The sequence below is a fragment of the Penicillium griseofulvum genome (assembly GCF_001561935.1).
Source record: "Penicillium griseofulvum strain PG3 chromosome Unknown contig_11, whole genome shotgun sequence".
Taxonomy (NCBI): domain Eukaryota; kingdom Fungi; phylum Ascomycota; class Eurotiomycetes; order Eurotiales; family Aspergillaceae; genus Penicillium; species Penicillium griseofulvum.
Window position 1 is genome coordinate 204,239 of NW_024467432.1, and position 21,949 is coordinate 226,187.

Here is a 21,949-nt window from a genome sequence, read left to right on the forward strand (position 1 = left end):
AGAGTTTCACCCCCATATTATCGACGGGTCACTCCAGAGCTGATGCACTAAGGCAATCTGTAGCAAGTTAAGCTGCCCACCAACTTCAGCTTCCTACGACTTTTAGTGATGCAAGATCATGCCTGACCGAGGTTGGTAATAGAACAGCTATCAATAAGATCACGTGATACCCACCGATAAGGCGATGGTTGTTGTTGACCTCGGGAGGGCTTGAGGCCATATTGCGCGGGATAATTGACCAAGTATGCAACCCGTGGACAATCCTTTCATTCTTTGAGCTAATGTTTCTTATTAGCCACCGAGTCTACAACGGCTCACCCCCTATCGATACTCCTTTTGAATGCTGTGTTATTGAAATGAACATGTCTTGTGTTGGCTACACCGTGACGACACTGTGAAACGAACAATTCCCTTCATTCCGTCGACTGTCCCGCCGTCAGATCCACACTTGTGGTCTAACTACCATGTTTTCCTCTGCGCTCAAGTCGTTCAGTTCCAATATTTCTGCCAATTACCAAATCTCACCTAACCCCACCGTCTACTCCGGCCCCTGGAAAATTCACGATGCAAAGAAGAAGTCCACTGGAACGGCGGCATCGGTGTTCATTTTTGATCGCAAATCACTAGAGACGCGCTCTAGCGGGTTTGGGAGGAGTTCTGGGTCATCCAAGAAGCTCCAAGATGATGTGATCGAGCGACTTAAGCGCGAAGCTAGCAATCTCGCGCGCCTACGACACCCATCCGTTCTTCAGGTGCTTGAGCCTGTGGAGGAAACGCGCAGTGGTGGCCTCATGTTTGCCACGGAACATCTCACCGCCTCACTCTCCGGGCTGCTGCTAGAAAAAGACGACCAAGAGAATACCACACGCGCTGGTTCGCGAACGAGCCGCCATATGGTTGAGGGGTCCGATGGGACTCGGAGAAGAAGAGATGTGGAGATTGATGAGTTGGAAATTCAAAAGGGACTCTTGCAAGTTGCCAAGGGTCTTGAATTCCTTCACGAGTCTGCGGGCCTAGTGCATGGAAATTTAAACCCGGATGCCATCTATATCAATGCCAAATCAGATTGGAAGATCTCTGGTCTGGGATTCGCGGGGCCTCCGGACGCTTCTGAAACTCATTCATCGCTTCCGCCATTGGCTGTGTCTGAGGTTCTCTACCAAGAACCAAGGCTTCCCGCTTCAGTACAATTGAACCTCGACTACACGTCGCCTGACTTTGCAATGGACTCCAATGTATCGTCAGCTGCCGATTTGTTCTCTTTGGGCCTTGTCATCATCGCTTTGTACAACTCTCCGCATGTATCGCCTTTACAAACGCACGGGAACTTGACCACCTATAAGAAACTGCTGAGCTCTCCATCTTCCACCCCATCACAGAGCAATAATTTCCTTTGCCCGAAGCCAATTCCCAAGGACTTACTTTCCCATGTCCTACCGAGGCTCATTACCAGAAGGCCTGCTCAACGCATGAACGCTCGAGAGTTCCAGCAATCACAGTACTTTGACAATGTGTTGGTTTCCACTATCCGGTTCCTGGAATCCTTGCCGGCAAAGAATCCTAATGAGAAGTCTCAATTCTTGCGTGGTTTACAACGGGTACTACCGGAGTTCCCCGTTTCTGTGTTAGAGAGAAAGCTATTGGGAGCGTTGATGGACGAATTGAAGGATCGGGAACTTCTTCCACTGATATTACAAAACGTGTTTGGGATTCTTCAGCGGATTCCCAATGGACGCCGTGTCTTTCCAGAGAAAATAATTCCTCGTCTGAAAGAAGTCTTCGGGGCTGGATCGGGCAAGGGGGCTACTGAACGAGACTCTAAGAAAGATGCTGGTCTCATGGTTGTGTTTGACAACATGAAGCTGATCGCTGATAATTGTTCAGGGATGGAGTTTAAAGATGGTCAGTTTTGTCAATGGAAACCTTTGAACCTACATCTGACGTCGTTTCCCTAGATATTCTACCCCTGATTCGGCTCGGGCTGGATTCTCCCACTCACTCCTTAGTGGATGCTTCCCTTAAGTGCCTTCCTGTGATGCTCCCAGTTCTTGACTTTAGTACGGTCAAGAACGACGTATTCCCTCCCATTGCTGCCACTTTCAGTCGCACTAGTAGCCTTGCTATCAAAGTTCGCAGTCTGGAAGCTTTCGGAGTCCTCTGTGGGGCCTCTACAGAAGTTTCAGACGGGCTTGATGATGATTTGTCCGGGATACAGGAGACTAAGGCGAAAACAACTAAGTCCTCGATCCTAGACAAGTATACCATTCAAGAAAAGCTCGTCCCATCTCTCAAGGCGATCAAAACGAAAGAACCGTCAGTGATGATGGCATCGTTGAAGGTGTTTCGTCAAGTTGGAACCGTCGCAGACACTGAATTTCTAGCTTTGGAAGTTCTGCCAGTTCTCTGGAGTTTCAGTCTTGGGCCGCTCTTGAGCCTTAAACAGTTCAATGCGTTTATGTCTCTGATAAAAACTCTTTCAACGAGAATTGAACAGGAACAAAGCAAAAAGCTGCAAGAGTTATCATCTGGCGCTGGACCGACAGGTTTCCAGAGTGGTGCCGACGAGTTTTCGCAGTCTGCCACAGGCCTCAGCTCGCCTGGTGAGGATGCCGGTGCTGGTAGCTTCGAGCGCCTCGTTCTTGGGAAGAAGGCATCTCCCACGAATGGCCAGAGTATAGATATGTGGGGTAGTATGGAGCCACAGCCAGCCAAGCCAACGGTTCCGAGCATGCCACCTTCATTCTCGTGGTCTTCAAATAATGCAGGCATGACAACACCCCAAGCCAGCACTCTCAGCCAGCAGTCGAATCTTGGCTTCCGTTCCATTACTCCGGATCAGAAATTAGGCTCTTTCCCGTCTCTTGCTCCTGTTCGGCAAGCTTCACCAAGTGCTCAAGCGTTCCCTACAATGCAGCCTTCATCCTCTATCTGGGGATCTCCGGCCAATGCCAATGTTCGATCCCACACAGGCCCACCAGGTCAGTCTCTTGGGTCCATGTCGACTATGACACCCTCAAACCACATATCCGCGTCAACGACCCAACCGGCACCCAACTACTCCTCATTCTCAATTCCCCCTCCCCCGGCAGGAGGCATAGGGTCCAACAGCGCTATTAGACCCCCTCCGATAAACACCAACAGATCAACGTCTTTCCAAGGCACAGGTGTGACAACGCAACAGGGAACTCAGAAGAACGGATTGGACAAGTATGAGAGTCTGATATAAGAGAGAACTGTTATTTTTTTTTTGCTGATACCCCTTTTTTATTGCTGTTATTGCTCTATTACTGCACATTCCTAGCATAGTGAATAGATACTGTAGTTGTAATTAAGCAAAAAAGAACATTAGCAAATCGAAATAATGCCAAGAAATGTAGATCGGGATTCCAACGGTAATCCGAAGGGAGACACGTACCTGATTGGTGCCACTTCATGCTATGTCATACCTCGCAAAGCCCCTCCATATGTACTCGATGGGCATTGCGCTCTCCCGGAGCTCCGTGCTACGTTTACCCCTCCATCGGAACCCTCGACTGTCAACTCTCAAAGCAACCTACTCCTCGTATATAAATCGTTCGCCTACCATGGACCAAAGCATCAAACAGCATTACCTAGCTGACTCGCCTCCTACGGTGGTCAGACTGGAAATCAAGTCACACTTTGATACCCTCAAAGACCAAAACTCAAGAAAATATGCGCACTTCATGAGCAGGTACGGTGTTTCTGGGTCTACCTGCAAGTACTGCATTATTGCCAGCTAATTCTTTAAATGTATACAGAGCCGCATTTGAGGGCACTCGAGTCACCTTGCGACAGGTTTCCCCCGAGTCCGAACCCATCTACGATCTCATCCTGTCACTCTACCATGCTTCCAATGGCGATTGGAACAGCCTTGCACAAAAAACACAAGTCAGCTCCGAAGATCTCCGTTTCTTCCTCGAATATGCGGGTCAATTCTTGGGAAATTGCGGAAACTACAAGGGATTTGGTGACTCAAAGTTTATCCCTCGGCTGTCCGCATCTGCGTTCGAGGCTTTGGCCTCGGTCACTGTGGAGACAAAGGCAGCTTTCCAGAAGGCTAGCACCACTGGAGGAGGCATCTACGAAACCAGTGAACAGTCGATGATGCACCTCGGATACCCCAAGGCTGGCCACATGACCACTTACTACCCTGATTCGCCGACGATCTCGCAGGAGGAGATCACGGCAATTGGTGACTTGATGGAGAAGAAGGGACTCGCATTGGAGAATACCAGAATTCGGAAGACATCCTCGGGTGATTTCGAGCTTTTGATCGCATCTGGTGTTTCGTCGCCTCCTGTGAAGGACCGGGATCTTGGTGATGTAGATACTTTCGAGCTTGAGGGAGATCTGAAGGGAAAGACGCTGCGTCTTGTCTTCGGTGATCATCAGGAGGAGATGGCAAAGATCGCGCACAGCATCAAGCAGGCGGGGCTTGCGGCTGCAAATGACAACCAGAAGAAGATGTTGGATTCATATGCTCTTTCATTTGGGGCTGGATCTATCGAGGCTTTCAAGGAGAGCCAGCGCATCTGGGTCAAGGACCAAAAGCCCGTGCTGGAGACGAACCTGGGCTTTGTTGAAACATACAGAGACCCTCATGGTGTGCGTGGAGAATGGGAAGGCTTCGTTGCTTTGGTATGACCTCTGCTGGATTTATATTGACTGATGTCGCTAACATTTCAAGGTCAATCTGGAGCGCACCCGAGCCTTTGGTACGCTGGTTGACAGTGCTGAGAGCATGATTCCTAAGCTGCCTTGGGGAAAGGACTTCGAGAAAGATAAGTTCCTCAGCCCCGACTTCACGTCATTGGAGGTCTTGAGTTTCGCTTGCTCTGGTCTCCCAGCTGGCATCAACCTGCCCAACTATGATGATATTCGCCAGAATCTTGGCTTCAAGAACGTGTCTTTGGGCAACGTTCTCAGCGCCAAGGCCCCTAACGAGGCTATTCCTTTCATTGCTGAGAGTGACCAGGAGGTATACCGCGCATTCCGGGACCCTGCCTTTGAAGTCCAGGTCGGTATCCACGAACTGCTGGGCCATGGAACTGGTAAGCTGTTGCAGGAGACAGAGCCAGGAAAGTATAACTTTGATATTAAGAACCCGCCCATCAGCCCTGTCACCAACAAGCCCGTTTCGACCTGGTACAAGCCTGGACAGACATGGAGCTCGGTCTTTGGTTCCATTGCTTCGTCATATGAGGAGTGCCGTGCCGAGTGCGTGGCCATGGTGCTTGGCTGCGACTTTGGCATCCTGAAGATCTTCGGATTCGGCGATGGCAAGGAAGACTTGGCCGGCGAGGCCGGCGATGTCCTGTTTGCAGCCTACCTTTCTATGGCTCGTGCCGGTTTGGTTGCCCTCGAGTTCTGGGATCCGAAGACCCAGAAATGGGGCCAGGCCCACATGCAGGCTCGTTATAGTATCCTGCGCACCTTCCTCGATGCCGGTGATGACTTCGTCAAGTTGTCTTACAGCAAGGAGGACCTCTCTGATCTAGAGATCCATCTTGACCGGTCCAAAATTCTGACTCACGGACGACCTGCCGTGGAGAAGTACCTCCAGAAGCTACATGTCTACAAGAGTACCGCAGACGTCGATGCTGGTAAGGGTTTGTACGACGATATTACCTCCGTTGACAGCTGGTGGGGAACCACCGTTCGTGGGGTTGTTTTGAAGAACAAGGTCCCACGTAAGGTCTTTGTGCAGGCCAACACTATACTTGAGGGTGACGAAGTCAGTTTGAAGGAGTATGAACCCACTCTCGAGGGTCTAATTCAGAGCTTTGCAGAGCGTAACGTTTGATACAACATTATATACATTTATAAGCAAATGAAATGCATATATATACAGACATCTATAATTAATTCTCCTTTTATTCCTTTTCAATGTCTACTTATAGTTTTGCGAGCGACAATCGTTATCATTGCGATTTTTGAGAATTTGGGGTCTAATTAACCCCTTTTCCCAAGTAGATTACTCTGTACAGTTGAAACCAGAGTTTCTCTAGCAAATCACATTTGTTACATCTGCGTTTTCCTTGTGATGTTTATAGTAAAAAAAGGAACACAATATATTGCGGTTTCATGACTATGGTGAATGTATATTCCAACCTTGGAAGGTTGTCAAGACCTATATAACCCATACAACAAAGCTAGTAGATAACGAAATGATATTCGACTTTGATAGCGGAGTATTCGAGTATTCGATGGACAAAGTTAGAAAGAATAGTTCACAATCTCTTGAAAATCAGAATTACTTCGACTCAGAACATTGAATGATACAGATCAAGAGCGGTTTCTGCGGGGACCGGCCGAAGATAGGTCAAAAGCCTACATCATTGATATACTATAGGTATGGTATAGTACTTGAATGTTTAACTTAACATGTCTAATATCATCTTATTATATTCAACATAAATTCAACTAAATCCAAACAAAAGGGACAAGAGGACACGGCACGTGCCAAGGTTTCGAGACGCTCGGACTTACCGCCGTGAGTTGATCTACCCTTCCCCAACCTCTAAGCGCTCTCCTTCTCCAAAACTGCTTAGCAGAAACATTTGCTCTACTCATATCTAGAAAGATTCATTCTTGGTGAAAGTCATTGAATTGGAAAACTGTTACTCTCCAACTTGGACGAGACTCGACCCAGATCAGTCGCATTGACTAGGTCAGTATTTGACCATCTTGGTTGCACATATCAGCCTGTCTGACTTGATTCAGGCAATAATAGAAACCACGGTGTCGCGAGAAACGCCGCCGTCGGACGCATCAACCACGGCGTTTCCGCCCCATTCAACCGACTCCCTAGAGGAGGACGACAATTACTACACTGCACCTCCACCACACTCGCCTGCATCAGCGTCCAGTTCCTCGCCTGTATATCCTCCGCCATTTTCATCCCTTATCTTCTCGTCACTTCCAGACAACAATCGCCCATACAAAGTCACTGAACCTGGACCCGCTTGTCCTCCAGCCTTAGCGCCTCTAGCACCTGTCGAGGAGTCGCTCGAGCCGGCCCCATCTTCGGCGGTTGTTGCTGACACAAAAGCATCTTTCTCTGAACCAAAAAACGAGGGCTCTTCAGACGACGGTGAACCACCGCCGCCATATACAGAAGGCTACAGTCCACTTGAGTCATTCACCTACGTGATGGCTGCCGCAGGAGGTGCCTCTAGTATCATCACCCAGGTCCAACAGACCGGGGGACCGCCAATCAACACTCTTGGTGGTATGTTTGATAACCAAGGTCATTTGGTGTGCTTTGCGCTAATATGTTGTGATAGATATTGGCGGAGACGAACACGTCGGTCTCGACCTCCGGTAGGATCACACATAGATATCTCAATTACGCATAGTCTAACAAATTGATAGTGGTACCCGGTTTACGCTTTCGCGGGATGAGCTGTTGACTTTGCCTGAATTCGTTCTACTTTCTCTCTTCCCCAATGGCCTCCTCCCGGATGGACATGGTACTAATGGTTTCCATGACGGTGATGTATTCCCGGTTGATGTACGCAAATTCATCTCTTGAGTATCAAGGAAAGCCATGCTGACAGGTATTATCTAGTATGACCCGGTCTCACTTCAGTACATGCTGGATTTCTTCCGAACTGTCGCCCAAACCATCCCCTCATCTCTCCCTTCCGGCTCAAACTCACCAGATTTGGATATGTCGGATGCAATGCAGGGCTCAGCCCGTGACATGCTGCAGGACCGTGCTGGCATCATTGTTCTCCGAGAGGACCTTGACTTCTACGTAATCCCCCCTCGAGCCGACATTGGACACGATGAAATGCTTGAAGTCAAGCGGGCGGCTGGTCGGTCGTTGTTGAGACAGGATGGCATCTTTTCGGGGCTGCGGAAGAGTGAGGAGATTGGGTCCACGGAACAGCATCTTATTGAAATGCTGACAGCTGGGTGAGTGAAATCCGAGGTTTTAATCAAGGATCAATACTAATATATGATGTAGAGGTTTTGATCGTGCTGACCAGTGGGGCCACCGTGCCCCAGAGCCTAACAAGGCAGTAATATGCAGTCTTGCACTGGCCAAACTCCGCACCGACATTCGCGGAGACCTGTCAAACAACAATTCCGTGGGCATGGCCCAGAAACTTCTCTTGTTTTGGCGGAAGCCTGCCCGCCGCTGCTGGTGGGAGGGTATTGAGTTGGACGACGTAGAGGGCGTCGATGGGCCAGTTAAGGTCTGGATTCGGCGTGTGTGGACTCTGGAGATGGTAAGATCCCCATCCTTAATGAACTTGAAGCTCTTGATAGCTAATCCCATCGCAGAGTGTTATTGGGCTCCGATGAATTTTCCCCTTTCTTTTCCTTGCATGTGCGATTACCATTCCCCCGGCCTTGCGCCTCGAAGTTTCGAATGTTATTTTTTTTCCAAAGTTGCATTTAAATTTGTCTGCAACAATCATTCAGGTTTTTATCTTACCGACAGCAGCGCTGGCGTACTTAGCAGTTTGGGTATTCTCATTCCTTTCAGTGTATTCATTTTCTAGTCAGATTGGTAAATTTTTCTTGGAAGCAGTTCGTTTAGCTGTGAAGTTTGAATATATGGTGCAGATCTAGTATTCGGGAATTGTAGCCTTTCTCTCAACCACTTACCATTTGATGTTTCAAAGTTGAGTCTTCTATGACTGTGACAATGAGCCAATTCACAATAACAATGGGTAAGGACCAAAGTCCCTATTGATGATTTTTATTGATATGCCTATTGTCGACAGAATTCAGCTTCAACTTCCAAGGTTGGAGACCTCAGGCACAAATAGATCACGTGATAACATTCCTGGAATGGGACTAGCGTCGAATTGGTCAAAGTCGCGCAGAATATCGGTCTCAAAGCCAATCTCCCCAGCTGGATCCTATCTGGATGCCTCTGACGCGATCTTGATTTTTGTCACACATTTACTTTATGCTGTGTCATCCAAATACTCGTTAGTCTCTTTCGCGCTTGGACCATTGTCAATTGTGCCTCACTGCAGTGATCAGCCCTTCGAACATCGAGCCGATCAACAATCGCAAGCTCTCCATTCTCCCGCTCATATCCCCGAAGGGGCATGTTATTGTGCAATTAAATCGCCAACATGTCCCCTCTACGAGGCTACATCAGTTCCTACCCTCCGCGCATGCGCCAGTATGGAAACGCGTTGCTCACACCTGTCAATCCTCCGTCTCAGACCGGCCCGACTCCGCGTACGACGAAGCGTGGAACTACAGCCATCAATTATGCAGAAGACGGTTTTGACGACGAGGACTTTGATGAGACCGATGGACCCCGGCGGCCGACAGGACTGAGAAGTCTCCGGCGCGAAGAATCCGCTGCCGACAAGTTGGTGCCCTACTCAGAGAAGCTGGGCAAAGAAGTGCATGCGCCCGTGGAGGTGCAAGGCCTCTTTCGCGAGTGGATGATTAAGAGAATGTTGCGACCAGCGTATGTTCCCCATCGCTGGGACTGATGTGGCCATTAACGACAGTGGCCTCTGTCTCCTCCGTTTATCCTTTAAATCTGGCTAACATACAGCGCGGTGATTCTAGGTGTGCCGATCAACTGCAGATTCAAGCGCAACTCCCCTTGACACTTGTTCCCATTCGAATTGACGTTGAAGTACCCGCTCATCAACCCCTCGAACCATTCCCTTTCCCACGCACTGCTGTGGACCCTAGCATCAACCAGACTCTTCCTGCGTACCGCAGACCTGAACCACTACCCCCGTTCCGCATTAAGGATACCTTCTTATGGAACCTCCATGAATCACTCTCAACGCCCGAAGAATTTGCTATTGGATTCGTTCGCGATCTTGATCTCCCGAATCCTCAAGCCACGACCATGACCATCAGCAACCAGATCCGACAGCAATTGGAGGAATACGCTGGTGTCGCTCTCCACCCCCTCTTCCAGAGCACAGATGCAGGCACCGTGCCCAGTGCCCCGCCACAGACTGAACCGTCTAGAGACACACCAACGACGCCAGCCGCTGCCAACGTTGCGACACCTGATAACCGGCCCGATGTGGCGACAATTGTAACTGTGACGAAAGAAGCGCTGGTAAATGACAGCCTTTTGAATCCAGATGACGCATATCGGTGTTTGATCACTCTCAACATCAACCTGCAAAACAAGTTGTACACAGACAAATTCGAGTGGTCTCTACTACACCCACCTGGCATGGCTGAAGAGTTTGCGCGCATCACTTGCGCAGATCTCAGCCTTGGTGGTGAATGGGTCAGTGCGATTGCGCATGCCATCTACGAAGCAGTCTTGAAGTTCAAAAAAGAAGTTTGTGAAAGTGGTGCCCTTGTCAGCGGTATCAACGGATATGGCAACGAAATTGAGAATTTGGCAGCAAATGGTGTGGAGGCTGGTTGGCGTTACGACCCTGAAACGATCTGTGATGGGTGGCAGCCTCAAGTCGAGACACTGTCAAAGGAAGAAATTGAACGGAGAGAAGGTGATCGTGAACGTCAGATCCGACGTCTGCGCCGAGAAACGGCCAGATTCTCGTCAACCACGGGCATCACACCTGAGATTTCAAGGCAGAACAGTGGCAATTACTTCGAGGTAGACAGTGAGACTCCGCTCGGACGTGGAGAAAGGAATAAGCGCAAGCGCCGGTTCCGCAGCTTAAGCCCTACGGGCAGAAGTGGCACTCCTGGTGGTCGGGGAACTCCTGATACGGGATCAGGGGCTGGGTACGGTGGTGGCGGTGGCACGCTTTCCGACTGGTATGTTCATGCTAGATATATCTAAAATATTTACTAATGGTTTCTACAGGGAACGCCAAAGCTGGAGATGCAAGAACTGTGCGGTATGGGGTACAGCTGTTTGGGCTGTGCGTGATGGTCCAGATGGCCCACGGGTAAGTACTCTATATAGAATGGCATGCAGTTTTTTTTTCTAACATCTTTTCTAGACACTCTGCCATAATTGTGGCCTCCTTTATGAGCGTGATAAGGTTGCACCTGAATGGTCAAAGGATCTTCATCGTCACGATGTTCCCGTTGGCCGATATGGCTAAAATTATCAACCGCATATTTCGAAGGTTCACCATAATGTACTATTCTAAGCTTCAATGACCTACTTCACGCCTATTTCTCTGTTCTCCGTGTCCTTCTCAGCTATCTTATCCGCTGCAGTTTCACGTTTTTCCGCTCTCGGTGCCGGCGTATCGCTTTTCGTTCTTTGTCGTGGGCATCTGCTTTCAATTCCATCTTCAAACCCTAGGGGCGTCATATTCATTGTGAATCGTCATTTCTTTTAATCAACATCTTTCTTGCCTATGATGTATGTACTTTACTTCTTAGAACGACTAAAGGGCAATACAATAAGCTGGGAACTAGAGTAGACATCCAATGGGATTAGACAATACATCTATGTCTCTTTTATTCTTGTCCGATAATATCAAGTTAACTTTGGTGAAATACTGCAAAAACCAGTGTAGACACTTAATTGATAGAGATCACATCCTAAATGCTTCGTTCTTACTTGGTAGTGTTGTTATCACTGTGTGGGCAAGTAGGTACCAGACGTGTTCATCTGGAGAGAAGAGAAGAAGAATGTTGAGGGCGAAGAGGGGATATAGGTATAGAGATTATCGAGAGATAGTAATAGAGAGGTATAAACTATAAGCTACTACATCGGATCGGCACTCCTGGTCAATATACCTCGTTTTTGTCATTTTAGAGTGCTTGGAGTTGATGGGATTTGGACCCCTTTGGGTCCGTCGAGTTCCTTTCCTCTGAACTAATCCTCAGACCTTGGTATGAACATCCCACACTCCTCCTGCGACCTCCTTGAGATCGTCATCTTCAAGAGAGATGTCACTTTCGCCTGCGTTGGCATTGACCGGCCGGAGAAACAAATCCTCGAAAGGGACGAGCAAGGGTCCGCCAGTTATGTGAACCAGCTGGTCTTTCACCTGTGACATAACAACTTTTTGCACAACCTCTGCCGCATTTTTGCCCTCTTGTTCCCTCATTGGGCGATCGATCGTCCGCCATCTTTCAATGATGATCTCCCTCTTCCTTTGGTGCACGAAGACCGTGAGGACAGTCTTCACATCGCCCCCGGACTCGATCAGCCACCATCTAGCATCACAAGCCAGCTTGGCCTTTGATCCCGTGTAGCCTGTTTCAATTGCCACAGTGGGCCATTTATCCGTGCGGCCTGCGGGGAGGCTGACTGGGCCGTAAGAGTTATCGGGGTTCTTCTTGACCGACCCAGACTCTATCTCGGCTTCTCCGTATAGGCGAATTTCGCGGATATTATTCATTCGAATAATCCTTTCGAGAACATACTTGTCAAGCTCCCTGTGTGCGACTTCGTGGGCCTTAGTAGTCATCTTGACCAAGAGTAGTTTTAATGATGGGATGTAGGTGTCCGGGTCATGAGATTCGAGGAAGTCATGTTCGTATGTTCTGTTGTCGATGTTCGAGAATATGATGTATCCGCTGCGGGGTTCTGAATCTGTGTCTTTCTCGAGGAAGTCGTGGTATTCTTTGATGCAGATTTTGGCGAAGTGTTTTCAGCCTAGGTACTCATATTCACTGGTGGTGGAGGGAAAATTAAAAAGCTGCTGGCTGCTGGTTTTCCTGCCATTTTCAATCATCTTTCGCTTCTAGTTAAGAGTTCTTTTTTTCGTTGTTATTCTTATATTAGTATGGTACTTTTCGGTATATGTATACAGTAGATATTGCCTATATTCAGATGATTTCATCATGACCATTAATAGTCTTTTGAATAAGTAGTATCAAAAGCCCTAAAGCAAGCAATTCGGGAACAACTACACACTTTGAATAAGCTACTTCAGGAATGTTTCCCGGTCAATTCTACCTACTAGCCAGTGTAAATTATTATGGTTATCCTAACATTGAAACATCTGAAGAGATACACTCAGTAGAGAAAAGTACACAAGTGTAAGCTACGATGTTCCAGCTGAGACACAAATTCAATAGACCCAATCTTCTCAGATAGTCCTTTGGAATCATTTGAACAAATATATACTTAAAAAGTCTTGAGGGGTTAAGAATATATCTTCATACTCTTTTGGCTAAGATCCAGTTAAATCCAACCTTCCGGAAAACTCCATTTTCTTCTTCTTCATCTACGACAACCTCATCAATCTCGATTTCAAATCCAATATTCGCCAGAAGTCTTCTCATTTCATCTCTACCCCAGCCACTCCAATGCATTGCACCTTTTGTACCACCCAACCAAGATTGATCAGAAGAGCTCGCAAATCCAATTTCCGGAAAGTTCGCGAGAAGTCGTCCTCCGGGTTTCAACCAGTCGAAAATTCGACGAAGAATTGTGGTTTGTTCGTCGCGTGGCAGATGAAAAATGGAATACATGGCCACCACAGCATCGAATTGCTCCTGACTGAATTGCAATTCCATCATGTCACCTGGTATCAGGTTCACAGACTCAGGAAGCCGCTTTTTCGCCATGGCAATTTGGGTGTCAGATATGTCATTTGCAGTGACACTGATGTATTCATGTGATGCCAAAAGTTGAGTGCACGGTACCCCGGCACCGCATCCTACCTCAAGGATGCTTTGGCTATTTCCCTTTGCAGAATCAAAGGATCGAAGCATGCGGTCGAGATAGGAAAGTCGTACTTCATGAGAACGTTGTGTCCAGTCCAGGTAGACTTCAGCAATGTCATCATAGGCTTTCTTGATGTCGTCCTTGATTTGATGGTTATTGATGGCCTCAGGCATGATGGTAGAAAAGGTCTTGATTTATATACTGAATTGTGAATGTGAAGATGGGTACAGAGAGAAACTATGAAGGGATAATCTCAGCTATGAGAGTTCTAATTAACAATGACTCATTCGACAATATAGAGAATACGACGAATGGTAACCCGATGTGGATTAGTGTATTTACAAGAGGGGAAACAGAACTCACCAGTTAGTTACTAGCTTGAACAAAAATGATGTATAGATTCAATGTTTTGAGATTGGAGATCGGAAAAGTCGAGCAAGTCTAGCAGTATTACTGTATAGAAGTGAGTTTATCTACTCACTAACACCTAAATAACCCTACTGTTTCGCGAAAGGCCATTTCCAGTTCCGAATATGTTCAGGATCAATGCCGTTATCGAAAGCCTCGGCCTTGCCTGCAAGCTGCTCATTGACTAACTTCTCTCTCACACCAGATGCTGTGTTCCCAAGAGATTGAACCAAATCAATGGCAGCTATAGCGAGACTGTATCGATCAGTCTCATTGCGCAAAGCCAGCTCAAATGGTGTGTCGATGTTGCCCTTCTCTTTGTACCCTCTAACATGGAGGTTGTGTTGACCAGGTCGCTTGTAAGTGAGTCGGTGGATGAGCCAAGGGTATGAGTGGAAGTTGAATACGATGGGCTTGTCGGTGGTGAAAGTGGACTTCCACATACCATCAGACATTCCGTGGGGATGGTGGATGGCAGAAATCAGTCGGAATAGATCCACCACATTGACAAAACGGACTTTGAGCTGTGGGAGGTGTTCGCGTAGAAGCGCAGTCGCAGCTAGGGCTTCGTGGGTTGAAACATCACCACAGGATGCCATCACGACATCCGGCTCTGCACCTTGGTCGTTGCTTGCCCAGTCCCAAATTCCGAGACCCTTGGTACAGTGCTGGACGGCTTCATCCATGTTTAGGAACTGGATATGCTCCTGTTTATCGGCGACGATCACATTCACGTAGTTGACACTGCGGAGACAGTGATCCATCACAGATAAGAGAGTGTTGCCGTCCGGCGGGAGATAAATGCGGACTACCTCGGGGCTCTTGTTGGCCACTACGTCGAGGAACCCGGGGTCCTGGTGAGTGAAGCCATTGTGGTCTTGTCTCCAAACAGTGGCCGTGATGAGGATGTTGAGAGACGCGACGCGGGCTCTCCACTCTACTTCAAGACACTTCTCGAGCCACTTGCAATGCTGGTTCACCATAGAATCAATGACGTGGATGAAAGGCTCATAGCTGTTGAGCAATCCGTGCCGCCCAGAAAGAAGGTAGCCTTCCAGCCACCCTTCACAGGTATGTTCACTCAGGATTTCCATCACGCGGCCATCGGGAGCCAGGTTTCCTCCGTCTTTATCTTCTTCGAAATAATCGCCCATCCAGACTTTCTTGCCTGCTTTGTACACCTCGGCAAGCTTGTTCGACTCAGTCTCATCGGGTCCAAAGAGGCGGAAGTTGTGCATGTTCTTAGCGACAACATCACGAAGGAATTTTGCCATGTTGGTCATGCCACCCTTGGTTGTTAGCCCAGGAACAATATCCGTGAACCCATACTCTCGGAAATCAGGTACATGGAGTGGACGGCGTAGAAGACCTCCATTACCAACGGGGTTGGCACTTATTCTCGAGTTACCCGTGGGTGCGAGTTCCTTCAGTTCCGGAATCAAAGTGCCATTCTTGTCGAAGAGCTCTTCTGGTTTGTAGCCCCTCATCCATTTTTCCAACAACTTAAGATGAGCCGGGTTGGTGCGGACATCAGTGATAGGAATTTGGTGCGCGCGCCAAAATCCTTCGAGAAGATGGTTATCAACCTCCCGTGGGGCGGACCATCCCTTGGGTGTGCGAAGGACGATCATTGGCCAGTGAGGTCGGAACGGGGTCTTTGTCTCTCGGGCTTTCTTCTGGTGTTCCTTAATCTCTGTGACACATTGCTCGAGTGTAGCCGCCATGGCCTGATGCATGCTGTCGAGGTCACTTCCCTCCACAAAGTATGGTTTCCATCCATATCCAACGAACAAAGATGAAAGTTCATCGTGGCTGATTCGTGCAAGTACCGTCGGGTTGTTGATCTTGTATCCGTTGAGATGGAGAACAGGCAGGACTGCTCCGTCAACAATCGGGTTTAGGAACTTGGTGCTGTGCCAACTGGTTGCAAGTGGACCGGTCTCGGACTCGCCGTCTCCAACCATGGTTAAAGTAATAAGATTGGGGTTGTCAAAGACTGAGCCGAAAGCATGCGAGAGTGAGTATCCTAGTTCACCACCCTCGTGGATACTGCCAGGTGTCTCGGGGGTCGCATGGCTTCCAATACCACCAGGGAAAGAGAATTGTTTGAAGAACTTCTTCATACCCTCCGCATCCTCGGATTTATCGGGGTAGACTTCCGAGTAGACACCCTCAAGGTAAGACTGCGATATGATTCCGGGGGCGCCATGTCCAGGCCCAGAAACAAAAAGAACGTCGAGGTCGTACTTCTTGATGAGACGGTTCATGTGCATCCAGGTGAACGACTGCCCGGCATCGGAACCCCAGTGACCTAAGAGTCGAGCCTTGAGATGCTCCAGCTTAAGGGGTTCTGCGAGGAGTGGGTTCTCGCGAAGGTACAGCATGCCCAAACATAGGTACATGCTGGCACGGAAGTAGGCGTTCATCTTACGGACTGTCTCGGCATCGAGGGGCTTCCCTTCCACGGTTGAACGAGCATCTCCATAGGCGGAGATGCTCTTTTCAGCTGATTTCGATGCCATGTTGTGAGGTGAACCCTGCTGAAGGGATGCTGTACAATATATGAATAGAATCCCTCAGTGTGATGACACCTGGGATCCAACAAAGATAGAAGAGTCGTATGCACTGGAGGTGTAGATATTGATATATCATAGACCCACGAAGAAAGTCAATGAAGATGGGAATTTCCCTTAATAAATAGGAGAACGATTCTAATTCTAGCAGACCTGTTTGAGAAGTCAATGACGTGTGGTTCTTTTGTATTAACCAAAAGCGTACATAGTACCACCTAGGCAGGCTTCTAAGTTGTCGTGTGCGTCATAATCCAACACCATACGCATGCGTAAATCATCACCATGGCCAATATTCATGATTTCTAGGATCAGATATATTGGTGGAAGGGACGTCCCGAGGTCCATGGGGGGAGCTTAAACACCAATGTCTTGGCATCAAATATTGACACCTTAAGGCATCAACACCAGAAAAGAGATGGACACTTCACGAACTGTGATTAATACTATACAACAGAGACCATTGAAAAAAAAAAAAAATAACATTCGTGCACACTATGATGAGCTTACAGATAAATAAGGTCTGACCCTTTCCCCACTCAGGCTGTCATCACTCCACATCACATAGAGTAGTGTCAAAAGTGGATAGGTAAGGTATATAAATTGTAGATCAAACATTATGCATAGTTAAGGCTACTCCTTGTAGCATTAAGAACTGAAATAAATACATCACAATCATGAAGTAGCATATCTCCAGCGCCCTCAATTCAAAGTCTCCACCTGTCTCCAAAATCAATTGATACTAGGGTACGGATTGCATATACATAACCTCAGGAGAACCTGTTCCTTTCTTGGTGTAGAGTGCAACTTTATAATCCACCAATATCTTTTTCAAGGCTTCCTTGCTTACACCAATGGCTTCTTTGTCGATGGGCCTTGGGATGTGATGCAGCCTGTTTACCTTACCCTCGCTTGTTTCTGTATCTAGGGCAGAAACAGTTGACTTTGGTTCAAGAATAGTCACAAATGACATTTTGTGCAAGTTGTGGTTCGGGTGAAAGGCGACTTTCGCGGTTAAGACGATGCGAGAAATACCCGGGGTGAATGGCGCAGCGAGGCATCTGTTTTGATATAGCATTTCAAATATACAAGCTAGAAAAGAGGGTGCAAATCCTCAGTATCGTATAAAATAAGTGATTCATGTCGTCCTATATGATACGAAAATCTATACTGACTAGCTTCCGTTTTACCTATTTAGATATGTTCTTAGATCTAACAAATCCAAATTCCGATATCTTCTCTACCGTTAGAACACTAAAGGGGAATGGAATGGTATATCGCATAGAGGTTAGGTCTTGTATTGCATAGTTACTCGGAGTCACTGAAGTGTATATGTTAAATTCAACAGTCAAAAGCCAAAGTGGAAAGGCACACAGCGCAATACAAGAAGCCAAAAGAAAAGAAAGTAGCTGGAAGATCGTGCAGCAGAAACCAAACATGAAATGTATAAGAAAAGGCAGAATCGCACATCTCTCGGCAAATTATATCAAACTTTGTCCTGTTGCGAGATTTGGGTCAAGATGAGGAAAGTCTGAAACTGGATGAAGCCTTCCAGTTCGGAAGGGTGCGGCCAATTGTGCCGTCGTCGCGGTCGGTAGGGTCCTCTGACCATGTGGTATGCCGGGATTATAGTTAAAAACCCAAAGACGCATCGACTGATCAGGAGTAGTTCCAGTGTAAAATCTGTGTCGCAGCCATGACCCGCTCAAACGGTCATTGCCTGCTCTCGTTGATCCACCAGGTCGGATAGAAGCTGGTATCGCCTCCCATTTGGAGGCCATCCAGCCCGATTCATCCTCACTCCACATGTTGACTTCGAATTCTCTAAATAGCGATGGGACCCGCCTCCCATCTGCGACATAGAGAACCCCAATACCTAGACATCGGGGAATGGAGAACCTGTGTCCAGTGCGTGGATCGACCTGAAGCTCTGCAATATCGTCTTCAAATATGCTCATATGTGTAGACCCGGTGTCATCCATGAACGAGAATTCACAGCATGGCGGTTTGGGTGGCGGCGGATTTCCATCAGCAGGCGGCGGGGGCGGGACTTGCGGGATTCGAAGGGTAAGTCTCACCTGAATGGAATTATTAGAAACTGCAAAGTGACTATTAGGGCAATTGAGAGGGGAATAGCTACCATTGTGGCATTCAACTGTGGATCCGGTTGGCATACCATTGAAGTCTTGCTCAATCCAGGCCCAGGCCCGAAAATCTGAATATTTGGCGTTAGTATGTTGGTCTATGTAATGTAGGATTTGGGAACACTTACACCTTCGACCCAAAACCCTTCATGTCCCTGACTTTTGTCATGAAGGTAGCGGTATTCATCCCAGTGGAAAGGTCTCGGCAGGCAGAGCTGAACTCCAGCATGCCAGTATGTGACAAAGTCTGGATGCCAATCCAATGCACCTGATCGGTATTGTACCATGATGGCTTGGACTGTATCAACCATTTTATGTACGTCCTTTGACTCCTCAAGCCAAGTCAAAATAAGTTTAAGATCCTCTAGGCGTTGTACAACTGGCCAACTTAAACCTGGCTCAGCAGCCATCAGTGTACTAAAAGGAAAAGAATTAGTCTTAGGAAATCTGGAGTTATAGGATTACTCACTCGCGTTCCCCCTTCCTTGCAATAAATTTATTCATTTTCCGTTGATAGACCTGAGGCATGATATTATTTGCAATCCGCTCAGCACACCGGTCGATCTGAGATTCGAAGTCACTACGTAGAAATGTCAATCATGTATCACAATGAACACTGAAGCCAGCGTTAAGTTGATAGAGGTAAAACTTACTCAGGCATCAGATCGGGCTCATCTGAGTTCCAACCTTTCGGTGCATTCTCCCGCTCTGTGATCATATCTTTTACTTTTCCCCATTGCTGTTTCTTAGGCATTTGGGTCCTGAGGCTCTTCCTTTTTCTCGAATAATCAGTGTTGAGATCGGTTGCAAGAGCTTCCTCGTTGAGGACTTGCGGAATTGCCGTTTTTGCCTTCTTCTTTGGAGTTGCGCCTGCAGCTCCATCTCCGTCGTCTTTCTTGCGTTTTCCATTCTTGTCTGGTTCTTTACCGTTCGGCTTTGCAGCCCGAGGGGGATTCACTCTTGGAGGCATTTTGCAAGACGGTCAAGATATTGCTTTCTCTAGGTAAGCAAAATATTGAGATGAAAAAGAAGGAAGTCCGAAGGTATTTGTATTCCAAGTATTTTATACACGCCAAACCCATCGGACTAGATGAAGGGCTCGAGTATGCGATGTCAAAGAAATCTTGGAAGTCGTCGGAAAGATAAAACAAAGACGGTACAGCATGCTCTTAAATGAAGGCTGAATTTCTTTGATGTTGTTCATTCAGCATAATCTTTGAAACGCCCGAGGGTGTTCGTTGGGGAGCATTCAACTCAGCTGGCTTTGACGATTTCTGCATTGGAATATTCCTCTTATTCCTTTCAGAATTGACAGGAAATTTGCTACCTAGTTGGGCCTGGGTAATTATCTATTGATTGATATACCTAATGCGAATAGGCTTTGAAGTTGCAGATTTCAAGCAAATATTTGTGAATTCAACCTCAAGACCTTTAGAGCCTCTGCTTGGGCTACTTCAGAGTCATAAAAAAACGTTGGGTGACTCCATCTAACTTGAAACCCGGTAATGAAAATGAGAGCCCAGAATAGATTGTGGCGCGAATATACACATCGCACAAGAAGCGTAGAAAAGAAACAAAGAAGACCCGACTTGTGTCTAATTTTAGACTATCATTACCCAGGTCTCAGCAACACTATCTAGTCCTCTTTATTCCGTGGTCTTTATCGAGTAGGACTTCGATTTTTAGTCACGTCTATAGCAACTATGAAGTGGCCAAAAGCCAGCCCTATCGAAGAAGCCCAAGATGGTAACTAGTAATATACCCCCGTCAAAAATCTATGAGCTAGGCTAGTGCTAAAAAATCGACCCGCTAAGTGGATCATGGTCAATGTAACAATATCTGCTTAGCGTGTAAGGCGATACCAAACTTTGGAAGTATACCACTAAACAAATATATTTAAGCAAGAGTGATTGGCTTGAAATCACAAAACTCTTCCTTCCATTCCAAGGCTCCGACGCTTTCTAGCTTATCACCAAACTTCTCTAGTAGGGTTCTCGCGTCCAGCATGAGATAGCCACTATTGGTATATTTCCCAACATGCCTATACTCGGCGCTCTTTGCGTCCGTCCAGAAGTGCGGCCATAACATCAACTGAGCTTCTTGGCCATGTACGAGCTCTGTTCCAATGGCCCATATCTTTAATGGAAGATCGGTTTGACGACGCTTCATACCATGCCGTAGACCGCTAATTCCTACAGCCGGTTCACGAATACCGATCAAATCTGAAATCTGAGTCTTCTGAGCATCGGTCACCGGTATCAAAAAGTATATCCAGAACAATTCCACGTAAGAGCACGTTAACGCATCAAACCAGCTGGGGCCCACATAGTCGGAGCTCCTCTGCGAAAATGTCTCACGAGAGGACGTAGCTCTGATTCCTCTAGCCTCGAGGTTCTCCCGATAGAGCTGGGCGGAAGGCGAGGCCATAAATGCCCTCATATCCGAGGCTCTCTCCCATGCTGAGTAGCAGTTAGCGGGACGACCTTCCCGGTTGATATATAACTCACCTGTAACTAGAAGAATTGTATCCGGGCGCTCCTGTACTCTTGCATACCCGGAACCCTCGTGCCCTGGGGCCTGAAGCAGTGGCTGGAAATGTCCAGCCCATTCGGTATCCAACTCCAGTCCCTTGGAAACTTGAAACTCGGTCCAGATTAGGATTGCTTGGTCGTCGTCAACCTGTGATCGATCTATAGTATAATCTCCCAAGGGTGCCATGACTGAAGAGGGTTGATTTTGATCTGAACAGGATTTTTGGAGAGAACGACTGCGGGCACTGGGGGTTTACTAAGGGCACTAGCGCCTTTGGCCACTATTTCGCGCTGTCCGTTTCGTTTCAATACTAGTAATGCTATGGTAAATAAACATGTGACATTTCTCCTTGGCGTTATGAGAAATCATAATAGTTACTATTAGACTACAGCATATCCGCTCTAATGGATATTAGATCAATCCTTATATCCGTAATAGACTGCGGCACGATCCACAATATCCGTGAATATCCACAATTCATGTCCGCAAACTGCGGATTTGGATATATGTAGACCTTATATCTATTAGATATCCGCAAATGATATCAAACTATATAAATATGCCTAGACATATTGACCTTGAGGGGTATGTATTAATTTTATGTTTTCCTCTATATTTTTCGTGTAATAGTATATTATATTCAATAATTAAAATCTAGATCTTTTTAGGGTTATATAAATTTAATCTTCTTATTTATTTATATATACTATTAATAG

General features: G+C 47.2%; 8 protein-coding genes across 8 annotated transcripts; 3 read left to right on the forward strand and 5 right to left on the reverse strand.

Annotated features, from left to right (window-relative positions):
* Positions 1 to 464: 464 nt before the first annotated feature.
* On the forward strand, positions 465 to 3,226 carry PGRI_085920 (putative protein kinase Scy1; the record flags this gene model as incomplete). The annotated part of the gene is made up of 2 exons (XM_040796306.1): positions 465 to 1,902; positions 1,956 to 3,226. The coding sequence occupies 2 exons, from the start codon at positions 465 to 467 to the stop codon at positions 3,224 to 3,226; spliced, it is 2,709 nt and encodes a 902-aa protein (XP_040650844.1).
* A 238-nt stretch (positions 3,227 to 3,464) lies between these two features.
* Positions 3,465 to 8,334, forward strand: PGRI_085930 (dipeptidyl peptidase 3; the record flags this gene model as incomplete). Its single annotated transcript, XM_040796307.1, has 10 exons — positions 3,465 to 3,712; positions 3,780 to 4,659; positions 4,709 to 5,813; positions 6,462 to 6,514; positions 6,745 to 7,252; positions 7,308 to 7,344; positions 7,396 to 7,534; positions 7,592 to 7,941; positions 7,994 to 8,258; positions 8,314 to 8,334. The coding sequence occupies 10 exons, from the start codon at positions 3,465 to 3,467 to the stop codon at positions 8,332 to 8,334; spliced, it is 3,606 nt and encodes a 1,201-aa protein (XP_040650845.1).
* Positions 8,335 to 9,161: 827 nt separating this feature from the next.
* Positions 9,162 to 11,051, forward strand: PGRI_085940 (putative RSC complex subunit Sfh1; the record flags this gene model as incomplete). Its single annotated transcript, XM_040796308.1, has 4 exons — positions 9,162 to 9,466; positions 9,571 to 10,758; positions 10,808 to 10,892; positions 10,947 to 11,051. 4 exons carry the CDS (start codon positions 9,162 to 9,164, stop codon positions 11,049 to 11,051), a joined length of 1,683 nt encoding a protein of 560 aa, XP_040650846.1.
* A 732-nt stretch (positions 11,052 to 11,783) lies between these two features.
* Positions 11,784 to 12,374, reverse strand: PGRI_085950 (uncharacterized protein; the record flags this gene model as incomplete). Its single annotated transcript, XM_040796309.1, has 1 exon — positions 11,784 to 12,374. One exon carries the CDS (start codon positions 12,372 to 12,374, stop codon positions 11,784 to 11,786), a length of 591 nt encoding a protein of 196 aa, XP_040650847.1.
* Positions 12,375 to 13,068: 694 nt separating this feature from the next.
* On the reverse strand, positions 13,069 to 13,752 carry PGRI_085960 (class I SAM-dependent methyltransferase; the record flags this gene model as incomplete). The annotated part of the gene is made up of 1 exon (XM_040796310.1): positions 13,069 to 13,752. The coding sequence occupies one exon, from the start codon at positions 13,750 to 13,752 to the stop codon at positions 13,069 to 13,071; it is 684 nt and encodes a 227-aa protein (XP_040650848.1).
* A 324-nt stretch (positions 13,753 to 14,076) lies between these two features.
* On the reverse strand, positions 14,077 to 16,509 carry PGRI_085970 (phosphoketolase family protein; the record flags this gene model as incomplete). Its single annotated transcript, XM_040796311.1, has 1 exon — positions 14,077 to 16,509. The coding sequence occupies one exon, from the start codon at positions 16,507 to 16,509 to the stop codon at positions 14,077 to 14,079; it is 2,433 nt and encodes an 810-aa protein (XP_040650849.1).
* A 1,529-nt stretch (positions 16,510 to 18,038) lies between these two features.
* PGRI_085980 (uncharacterized protein) lies at positions 18,039 to 19,671 on the reverse strand (the record flags this gene model as incomplete). Its single annotated transcript, XM_040796312.1, has 5 exons — positions 18,039 to 18,635; positions 18,734 to 18,772; positions 18,830 to 19,118; positions 19,171 to 19,281; positions 19,355 to 19,671. 5 exons carry the CDS (start codon positions 19,669 to 19,671, stop codon positions 18,039 to 18,041), a joined length of 1,353 nt encoding a protein of 450 aa, XP_040650850.1.
* A 926-nt stretch (positions 19,672 to 20,597) lies between these two features.
* PGRI_085990 (Dimeric alpha-beta barrel) lies at positions 20,598 to 21,419 on the reverse strand (the record flags this gene model as incomplete). Its single annotated transcript, XM_040796313.1, has 2 exons — positions 20,598 to 21,160; positions 21,209 to 21,419. 2 exons carry the CDS (start codon positions 21,417 to 21,419, stop codon positions 20,598 to 20,600), a joined length of 774 nt encoding a protein of 257 aa, XP_040650851.1.
* Positions 21,420 to 21,949: the final 530 nt, after the last annotated feature.